At 39.3% G+C, this 11,160-nt stretch overlaps 1 protein-coding gene across 1 annotated transcript; it reads right to left on the bottom strand.

Annotated features, from left to right (window-relative positions):
- Nucleotides 1-2,301: 2,301 nt before the first annotated feature.
- Nucleotides 2,302-9,740, bottom strand: LOC141754856 (recoverin-like). Its single transcript, XM_074614239.1, has 4 exons — nt 9,671-9,740; nt 8,076-8,667; nt 4,658-4,769; nt 2,302-3,695 (listed from the first exon to the last, which is right to left on the bottom strand). The coding sequence occupies exons 2-4, from the start codon at nt 8,454-8,456 to the stop codon at nt 3,610-3,612; spliced, it is 579 nt and encodes a 192-aa protein (XP_074470340.1). The 5' UTR covers nt 8,457-8,667; nt 9,671-9,740; the 3' UTR covers nt 2,302-3,609.
- Nucleotides 9,741-11,160: the final 1,420 nt, after the last annotated feature.

The following is an 11,160-nucleotide window of genomic DNA, read 5'->3' as shown; positions in this document are numbered from 1 at the left end:
AAAGTCGCTGTGAGTATCTCTTGAAAATATACTCTGTATTTACAGAGAAGCTCACCTGGGTGTCCAGGACTGTACCGAGGTATTTAAAGTGTTCCACAGTTTCAACATGTTGGCCATCAAGTGAAACTGGCTCTGTGATCAAATGTTGTTTTGTGCAGCACATGATTAATTCTTTCTTTTCAGCCACATTGATTTCTAGCTGGTTAGTGTGACACCATGTCTGAAGGGCTGTAGCGTGGGTCAGATAGGCAGCTTCACCTAGTGGGCCTGTTTCCTGTAAAAGGCCAACTAAGGCCATGTCATCCACATACTTAAACAGTCTAAAATGTTTCTCATTGATCATAAATTCATTAGTAAAAAGAGAGAATAGCACAGGGGAAAGAACACAGCCTTGTGGGCAGCCTGTCTGACATGTTCTCCCTGACACAGACCCTCTGATCCACACAACTAACCCTGTGTTGATGTTGAGATCAATGAGCCTTTTCAGGAGAATATGCGTCTTCATTGAGTTAAAAGCTGAGCTAAAATCCGCGTATAAAGCTCTGGCATAACCTTTAGGATGCATAAGGTGTTTTGTGACTGTGTTAAGCAGAGTCAGCACAGCGTCGTCTGGGCCTCTGTTGCTCTTATTTAAGCGAACTGGAGCAGATCTAGCACTGTGCTGGTCAGGTGGCTGGCAAGAACTCGTTCCATGGTTTTACACAATATGGAGGTTATTGCGATAGGCCACAGATCATTTGGCTTACTTGCGTCGGCTTTTTTAGCACAGGCCTAATTATTGTGAATTTCCATGATTTTGATGAAGTGGCCTTCAGTCCAGTACTATTGTCATGACAGACAGAGCTTTATTCTGTCTAGCTGGCATTAATTTCATAATCGCTGGTTGAAAAATCAGCATTATCATGATGTAGAACTACTCGGCTACAGCCTTCCTAACGGAGTGAAGGGATCAGGTGGAAGTGTCATGTGTGTTGAAAGGATTAGCCACATAGTGCTTCTCACCTACCGACATAAAGAAACAGCCCATAGTAAGAGTGTGAGAGAGAAAATTGTCAATTATGTGAGAGTTCTGTATAACATCTGTAGAGACCCTCCCTGTAATTTATCACACACTTTTTGGATAAAAGACATTTGTGTGTTAATGAAAAGAACAAAAAAAAAAATATCTATGTATGTATTTATTTGGGTATTTATTTAGCCTATTTATCTTCTACTGTTACTTTGATCCTGTGCTTAAATAATGTTACACTTTTATAGAATGACCAAACTATCTTCTTGGCTTTTATTTTGACATGTTTGCCTTCACTTCCTGGTCACGTGACTGCCGTTCTCCGCTCTTCGATTGAAAAGAGAAAATGACAGAAAGAAACTTGAAGAAACTAAATCGGATCGTTTTTTTAATTTGTTTTTTTCGTTTTTCGTTTGGAAACAAAACACAAACAGAGCACCACGTGATTCCATTTTTCGTTTGTGGTTTAAAACGAAAAAACGAAAAACCCACGTGACTTCCGTTCTTCAATTCAAAACGAATAATGAGAAAAGGAATTCGCAAAAACAAAAAAACAGCCCGGTTTGGGTTCGTTTTTCATTTTTTGATTCAGAAACGAAAAAATAAAAAAACGTTTTTTCCTTTCTGAATTCCAAAGGAAAAACGGATTATCCGATGATACCCAGACCCTCTCCGTGTCGTCACACACACCTAAGCCACGCCCGTAATTGCTAGTAGCTCCTGACAGGATGCTGGTCCGTGCTCTGGCTTGTGGGACAGAAACGCTTTACTTGAAGCCTGACAAGATGGATTTTCATGTGATATGTGATCCCGCGATTCTCGCTTGATCTCATGACATTGTGAGAATCCAGATGCCGCGCAAGGTAACTGGTTTGGAGCGAATGAACTAGACTGCGTATTTTCATCAGAAGTTGGCGGTGTAGGCTTCGCCGTATGCATGGCTGTAATCCGCCAATAAACAGAGTAGAAGAAGAAGTAGAGGTTCCCAAGTTGCCTTGGCCGATCTACGGTTGTGTCTAGACGGTAACCCTTGATTTGTGAAACTCTCACAAGATGGCCGAGGTTATGCATTGACGGTAACCACAAAACTTATTCGGCAAAGGCATTTCCATTATCAATTTAGCGCATCAACTTTTTTTCATCAAAGGCAAAAACCACCTGAAGCGAGCATAAAATCTTTTTTGCGCACTCGAGGAAGTTTGATAAATTTTCTTTGACCATTTCCATATGGCTTTTCGAGTGCTGAAAAAGAGAGAAGAATTAAAAAAGAGGACTTCTGACACCGGTTTTATTACAATTTCATGGTTTTGATTTATTGAATAAATAAAGCGTGAAGGGAAATCCAGGACCGACACTTAGTTTTACATGTTGTTGCACATGAACAAACCTATTCTCCAACGTGCACCACTTAACTAGAACATCAAATATATACGATAGTGCCATATGGATGAATTGACCACTGTAAAAGATAATAAATTAGACAACAACAAGGGCCCACAGGTCCAGTTACACCTTGCTGCACTTGCTTGTTGGTCAGGGTTTTAAAAAACATCCCAGAAATGAATAAATAATAAAATGAGAGACTAGGCTGCCCAGAATAAGAAAAGAACAACATATTTCATGGTAATGATACTTTAGCTAAAGCACATGACATGTTACCATATTAAAATGTGTGCTTGAGTTGCTAAAACACATAATTACATTTTCTCAAGAAATGTAAACTAAACACTGACAGCTTCAGAAATAACGTATGTGCTTCATCTATTGCAACTTCAATGAAGAGGCTAACACACATTTGATTTAGTATTGGGAAATTGCCAATTAGGTCACACGTGTATGAGGGAATATTGCCGTCTACTTCATCAGGCTGTTCTCATGCATCGTTCATACCTACGAAAAGTAATGCACTGTAATTTTCATACAGTATATATCCTACAAAATCGATGCGTAATCAAGTATGAAGAGCGACAAACGCCGGTCTAGGGTGGAAGGGTGGGTGAAAAAAAAACAGGAGACCGCTGTTCATGTCCCATGTGAAACCAGGAGTCAGCGTTGATTAATTTGTCTCTAACTTCTGAACTTAAGTTACACCACTTCCGTAGTTATTTTAACCCAAACCACGATCTTTCCCAAAACCTAACCAAGTAGTTTTTTTGCCCAAACCTAACTAAGTTGTTATCTGTGAAGATGGAAGTTTATTTTGAAAAGACTGTATGCATGTAACGTGCAGAAATTGACACGTGCTGCCAGACATTCGTGAATAAGAAAAATGAGGAATAACATTTTGTAAGATATCATACGAACCGTTGTATGAGGATACTTCATAGTTGATAAAGTCAAATAGGAGTTTTTAACATTTATTTGATGTACTGTATGATGAATAAAGCTGTTCAGGCAGCACACATACTGTATATTGGTAACACATGTTATAAAACCCTGGAGGAGATTGTGCATCATTATTTAATTTTCGAGCTATGGGGGCATTATCGTCACACCTGCTGTGTGTCCACATTTTGTGAAGGTCCTGTCAGGTGTCACTGTATTAGCAGAGTAAAAGGTAAAGTGGAAACGACAGGTACAGTGAAGAATCTGTAGAAGAATTACTTTGAAGGCGAATACTGAATCAAACGAAGAGCGTCTTCATTGTCCAATACTCCTTGGATAAACTCTCCTTCTGCCACTCGGTCTGGAGAAAGGAAAAAGTTTAGTTCAGGTCATTGAAATTAAATGGAAATGACATTAAAGAAACTTCTTAAAGGTCCCAAGGGGGAAAAAAGACTGGAGCACACTGATTCATTTGCAACCTTGATAACAACCAGAACAACGGTTCGACACGACTGCAAAGGAATCAGTTTGCTCCAGTTTTTCTCTTGTTTGCTGTCCTCAAGCTGAGAAGCATTTGATTCAGCTGAATACTGCTCGAAGGTGTGCAAGGGGCCTGGTCAGGAGCCAGTAGAAACAGTGTTGTCTTGATACATCTTGTGTTTGAAAAATGGAGATGTCATTATTCAGCCTGGTCTCACTCCCAGGGCATCAAATACCGATGCTTGTGCTTGTGCATCCTTTAGCGTTAGACACGGATATAGTATAGTATATAGAGCAGGTAGTCTGATAAGGGTGGGCAGGAGGGATGGTGGATGGGTAAAACACAGGATTCAGGGGACCGGCGTTTGTGTCCCGTGACCAAAAGTTGATTTTTTACTCATGACGTTATGTCACGTGATGCTACACCACTGAGTCACATGATGTTATGTCCGAAGCTTACGTGAAAAATCATACTAAGCCAAACCAGGATGTTTTTTCTAACCCTAACCAAGTGCTTTTATTGCCTAAACCTAAGCACCACCGTTTCACAACAATGTCAAGATACTATGTAAAAGACTTCTGCCCAAGCGGCAAAATATGACAAGTATATTATTCTAGTGGCATGCCATAATCCCATTTTGTGCGATATTACTCTACACTGGACTATAAACAAGTGGTTGGACTTAAAGTTGTACAGTCATCTAGCAGAGACAGAGCTGTTAGGAAGAATGGCTGACTAAACAGTGGATAGAGAGCAAAATCAATCAGCAGAAGCAAGAGCACCAATGCTGTCACAAGGTCCGATACTCAATTTGCGTTTCCATTCGCACTGTGGTATCTCACCATTATCGCCCTTTTCAAAGAACTTCCAGAGTTTGTCTGCCCTCTTTTCAGCTGTGTTTTCATCATCAGCCAGAGAAGCCAGCTCATCTTTAGGAATCAGCTTGAAAATCGCCTGTTAGGGAAAAAAAAAAAGACATAGACTGGTCAATGATAGAGTAGCATTCAATTTTAAATATTGCACGTTTCACCTTTATATGGGGCAAGACGTGAGAGGTTCAGACAAGATGGATTACCTCCCCCACCACTTAGTCACTCTTCCCACTCATCACAGTCGCAGCTAATATAAAATCTACTAGTCTGAATTCCACTCTCATGACCGCAAACAGAGAGGAACCATCACAGCAATGTCGTCCTTTAATCTCAACCATTTTGTCACATAATGTGTCTATTGACAAAAACAGCAACAAACTGATGTGGTGCCAGAGATTAACCAACAAGCTCTTTGGCCTCTCTGGCTTTGTTCTGTGATTATATGACCTCTAATCTTTAAATTGAAATTTGGTGGCTATGAATAGGTCTGCAGGGGAAGTAAAGATTTCAGAGCTCTCAGAGAAATAGTATTATACTTGGTGTATTTACTTTTTTGTCTCTTTTTTTAACCTTTTTAACAATGACTTCAATATTACTTTCTGGAACAGATTGGATAAACATACGAAACATTTGACATTCTAACAAAGACATTTAATAACCTCAAGACATATGGAAAAATACAGAAGATTGGCGGCGCTGTGAAAACTGAAACTGCTAACTCATATTTCACTGCAATTGCAGAGCTTAAAGAAAAGATTACTGGGGAAAAAAATGTCTAGGCTGTCAAATCAGTGACAAATGGTCTTATTCAGTCAGACTGAAGAAGGATTTGGCTTTTTTCTTAAACCGTATTTTTCACTTTTTTTTATTGTTAATCTCACATAGGTGTTTCAATTTATTTCAGACTCAGGGTCCATAGCAATAAAAAAAAAAAAAAAAAAAGAGATACGTAGTGTTTTCTGAGCCTGGATGAGTACCGAGAGCAGCTCCTCTTAGGGCTGGTTAGAGCCTCTATGATGCTGTTTTCTGACTCGTCCAAGTGACACATAAAATTGCACATCAGATGTCTCAGATGTCCCTCCCATGTAGGAACACTAAAGAACACAAACAGTTGACTGGCACTATCTGGGAACCTGAAGATTATTGGCTCCCCCCTCCCATCAGTTGAATCACTGTATCACAAACACACAACCAAAAGATCAAAATAAATAATCTCTGACCAATCTCACCCTATCCACCACATCTTCCAGCTGATGCCCTCTAGGCGACACTATCGGTCCCTGCCTACTCTCACTCACTCACTCATTCGCTCACTCACTCACTCACTCACTCACTCACTCACTCACTCACTCACTCACTCACTCACTCACTCACTCCCAACTCATCAAATGCAAACACTTGGTCAGTGGCCCTACGCTTCAAACTATGACCCTCATAGGTATCCCTCTGGCTTCGGTTTTGGGCGTGTCAGGGACTATTCGTTACATGCATAGCGTCTTTTCAAAATATACTTAAGTAGGCTTTTTACATAAAATAAGTAGACTTGTTATGTAACTTATGTACGTGACGTAAGTTATGTATGTAAGTTAAGTAACAAAGGTAAGGTAAAATAGGTCAACGTTGACTTGGTTTGACACAGAACATGAACAGTGGTCTCGTGGGTGAAAGTCTGTGTTTGTCTGAGACAACCATACACCCGACATTCCTCTGTAAGCGGACTTTCTCGCTCTTCATTCTACGTCATTTGCTCCGACCCACTAATAATGATACCGATGGGTTTCCATCGGAGTTAGTTGAGAGCCCAGTGCGTCTCATACGGACGCTAAAGGGTGCTTCTGTGCATCGGTATCAGATGCCGAGGGTCACTGACCAAGCGTCGTTATTTGACAAGTTGGTAGTGAGAACGGGTTGACCATGTTGTACCGAAAGCAAATTCCACCGACCTCGGTCATTGCATCATTGTAAGCCACTATGAGCCTCCATATACTACTTTTCCTGTAGCTTCGCCGAAGATGAGCTCTATGCACAGATGTGCAGAAAGCTCTAAATAATGAACATTTTACATTGACAGAACACATATTGACCTGCCGATATAGCTTACAACACTGTAGATAAATATCAAATCATCAGTGAGAAAATGGCCAACGTATTTTATTTCCTTGCATGTCATGAGAGAATTATATTACACAAGAAATACATATCAAGAGTTAATAAAAATAATGTTATTGTCTGCCATTTTTCTCTCAGAAACCAACTTGTAAGTCTGATATGTTTAAGTAGTATGGCATTAGTGGTGTATTATTTTAGATTTAAAGGTTTGTTAACTTTATAGCTGACGATTGAAAACATTTAACGAAGAAAAATGCAGATGTTGAGGTTATAGTTTTTAGAATTCACTCATTGTTAAGTTCTGCGAAATTGCCAATGCTGACTTTTGTCTAAAAGACACCAAAAATGCATTATGTAAAAGTCACAAATCATCCCGTATGCAGATGATACTGTTGTTTATGCTTAATTTTGTTTCTGCTAATGCACATTCTTGAAACAAGTGGTTGCCATAGTTTACTCAAAATGGTTTAGGTAGATTAGAGTCCTTACATTGGTTTCATTTTCTAATTTGAGTTTTAACCATGTCACATTTATCTTGATCCAACCAGTCCACTCATTCTCTTAATTCTATATTTATACATATATCCTTCTATCCTCACTCCAAAGCCCTATGTAGGTTTAGCCCTTAAACAGTTTATCAGCATCAATCAATCAATCAAGTCTAATCTTGAGTTACCTAACAAGGGTAATACTATGAGATGCGGAATAGTTTTCAATGCTGCAGGTACATTTGGTGACGAGGAAAGGGATGCAGTTATTGAATGAGTGGGTGCTAATGGAGATGCGATCAGAAATGACAACAAAAATGGAAATCTATAATAAAAAAGAGTTGCCCATCCAAATAAAGCCACATCTTATGATCATATGCTTGATGAGAACATGCTCCTGTGATTTCTCATCTAACCTCTGATTCAATCATCCGCCAATCCTTTTCTCTCACTTTTCATCTACCAATCAATTTAACTGTCCATTTCCCCAATTTGTTTTAATATGTTCCAGTCTAAAAGTATGCAGGGGAACCTACACCCTCTTAAAACCAGTTTAATCACTGGTGAGGTCTGCAAAACCAATGTTTGTCTAGAAGCCTCTAACAGATACAGGAAGGTATAATATCAACTTCTATGCAAATGACACTGTTGATCATGCTTCATTTTTACTCAAAGTGCTCAACTGGTCCTTCAGACAATCTCCTCAACATCTGGAAGCCAAGCAGTTAGCAAACTACAAGAACTGGTTGTTTGCAAGGCTACTACATCACTTCCCTTTCTCTAAAACTCACCGTACAGATCTCCTTGACTTCTGACTTGGTGATGTATCCATTCTTGTCCACGTCGAACAGTGAGAAGGCCCACTCCAGTTTCCTGGTGGTCTTCCCTGTTGATGTCATGTGGAGAGCGATGATGTACTCCTTGAAGTCCAGCGTGCCATCGTCGTTTGTGTCGAAAGAGCGGAAGACATGTTGGGAGTACGTTTGGGCGTCACTTTCTGGGAAGAACTTGTTGTAGATGTTCTGAAACTCCTCTTTTGTAATTCGCCCTGTTGGACACTGCCTCTTGAAGTTTTCATACCACTGGACAATCTCAGTCTCTGAGAACTTGGTGTTGAGTTTCAGGTCCTCCAGGATCTCCTTGGACACAGCGCCACTCTTGCTGTTACCCATTGTTGATGTTGTTGATGATGTTTTAGAGTTATATATAAGTGTGAATTTGTCGCCCCTTGAGCTCTTCTAGGGCAATTAGCGCACAGCTTCAAGGGAGTTGCCTCCTCTACTTTGTCAGTGTGGTAAACAGAAGACTATTCCTGAGATATGTCGACAGTATCCTTCTTGATCCTGGTCCTGCGGCCTACAGTTCAGTCCACAGAAGCATATACTGTAAAAAGAGCAGAAGCCGCTTGTTAAGCTCATTAAGCCAATCAACCATCAGTAATACCAGCAAAAGGTGTCACGGACAAGGTTCAACTCAGGTGAAGTGCTTGTTTATTGACATTTAAAGTGCGATGTTTCAGACAGTCTCTCAATTCTCTACGGCTTTGCTATTTTAAAATTAGCAGACTGCAGCATGGTACTGATTCCAAGTAAAATCCACTGAGTAAAATTCTGTAGGCCATTAAAGGACCTTACCTGACACATTTTAACATGCACAACATCAAAAATGTAAAGAAAATAATATGTGATAACTGATTCCCATTGCACTCTGACAATCCGGCACTGAAGACTTGAGAAATATGACCCAGGAAGGTAAGAAAAATTCTTGGGTGCTACTTAATAATATGGATTTTCCACACTTCAGCTTTCATTTTATGATGTGTTTTTCCTCGTTATCAATGTGGAAAATAATCTCATCAGTTTCTCATCTGTTTCAGTGCAAATTGTTATAAAGCAACCTATCATGATCACATCTTTAACTTAAATACATGTTGATGAAATTCATCAATTAAATAAAACACATTTAATAAGTTGTGGGTAGCAGCTGGTGATTAAGATTATCAAGGCATTCTAGTTCTTTCTAGTATTTTCTTCAGCATAGCATCATTATCTATAAGTAATAAAAAGTTCCTCATGGTACATGGCTGTGGATGGAGAACAAACCATTGTAATTAAAGGAGATCAATCAACAGAAAACACCAAAAACAAAAAGAAAGGAAGCAAATATTGCTATTTTTCATCCATTAAAAGTCCTCCCGTGTCATGCCTCTACAAGCTTCATATCATGACTAATGTGTCATGATGTGTTTAAGATAAATACTACCAATACCAGTAGTCACATACAATGTCAAAAGATCCAATGATCATTCATCGTGTTCGGTTTCTTGAGTCTTAAGGACGGTGATATTTCATGTTTCCAGTGTAGCGCAGCTCTGTTTGTTTCCTACCTGTGTGAGCAGCTGAGGAGTCCAGGACAAACACTGATGATCTGTCTGTGAGCAGCAGAGGAAATCAGCCTCCACTTGTTGAGATAAGTCAATTAAAGTGGATCACCCTGAGGCGGAGCCACAGCAGCACTCATGTGAACCCCTGAGCTTTTCTTTTTTTTGTTTGTTTGTTTTTTGTTGTCAACTGGCCAACTCTCATCTATCTAGAAGGTGTTTGTCACAAACAGGTAGCAGCAAAAAAAAAAAAGATACATACAGACAAAAACAAGAAGTACACAGTAGTGGAGTACTGCACTTTACTTTTTAAAAAAATATATATTTATAACTACATTATTAAAATGACGCAGAATTCAATTCATTTTTCTCCCATTTAGTGTCTTTTTACCATTCATTTGTACTTCATCCTGGACTTATTTTGTTCCCTCTTATGTTACTGACCTCTTGTGCATACATTAAAACCTCTGGGCAAGATTTTTTTGGTGACTCCTCAAATTTAGTCTTTGAAGTAAATAATTAGATGGCCAATTTTATACTGTTACTTTTTGAAAAAAAAGTTTTTATTAAAAAGCTTTTTTTTGCAAAAAGAAAACTGCTCTGCACATATTTGAAATGATGGCAATGTCAAATTTGAGGTTGTGAAGGAAATACATTTTCCTAACATTCTTCACCAGTCATTTTTACCAGCCGCGACAGCGACCCTGGCATTATTTGTATGGTCCGGGAGACAACTACTGTAGCGGGAACTACAACAGAAGAAGTTTTGAGAACTTTGCCAGGTGTTTATACTGTATTGCTGTCTGTTGGTCTGTGGACATATTTTGTCACCACAATAGCATCACAACTGTGCAAGATGCAGTCACAAAACTGTACAGGTGTGTAGTTGAGATCAAAATGAAGGTCGAGTTCTAAGATGGTTGTGGTCCAAGCAAGAGGGGGCAGAAGTGTGGTGGGGGGTGTAGGAAGTGGTGAAGGGGCCATTGGCCCCCGACTTTACGTTCCTGGCCCCGATTTGGCATCACAGCTGGTGTGATCCCATCGCAAGATGGACTCTAGTTTTAGGGTGAATTTTCTCTTTAAGACTAAGTAGAGGCCAGAGATTTTAGTTTAGTTTAGTTATCACACTTTAGCTTTAAAGAATCATTGGTAAACTTGCCGTGACTTAATAAACTAAATAGAAAAAAATTAAAAAAAATGTTTACGTCGACTTGCTATCAGTAAATGTCTTTTTCCAAATTAAATAACCAAAGACTGACTTTCATCCAGTTCATAATAGCTTCTTTGGAGACTGTTAGTATCCCATGATGGTCCATGAGTTGTTTTAGAGTGTTTTACACCTTTTCATGAGTACACTATTGTTAAAGATATTTGCATTGTCAATATTGCCAGTATTGTAAATTGCTTCAGTGAACAGAAATAAAAGATATGATGAGAGTGACAGGGACGATGGAGGTTTGTGACACAGGTTAAAAGTTGCATCAAAAGTCTTCAGA

Source organism: Sebastes fasciatus, chromosome 17 (genome assembly GCF_043250625.1).
Source record: "Sebastes fasciatus isolate fSebFas1 chromosome 17, fSebFas1.pri, whole genome shotgun sequence".
Taxonomy (NCBI): domain Eukaryota; kingdom Metazoa; phylum Chordata; class Actinopteri; order Perciformes; family Sebastidae; genus Sebastes; species Sebastes fasciatus.
Note: the sequence above shows the minus strand (reverse complement) of the source record. Positions and strands in the feature narration are given on the sequence as shown.

Coding starts and splice junctions, on each gene's coding strand:
- LOC141754856 (XM_074614239.1), bottom strand. CDS start 8,456: ATGGGTAACAGCAAGAGTGGCGCTGTGTCCAAGGAGATCCTGGAGGAC. Junction 4,770..8,075: donor AAGTCAAGGAGATCTGTACG/GTGAGTTTTAGA, acceptor TTTCCCTAACAG/GCGATTTTCAAGCTGATTCC. Junction 3,696..4,657: donor CTTTGAAAAGGGCGATAATG/GTGAGATACCAC, acceptor TCCTTTCTCCAG/ACCGAGTGGCAGAAGGAGAG.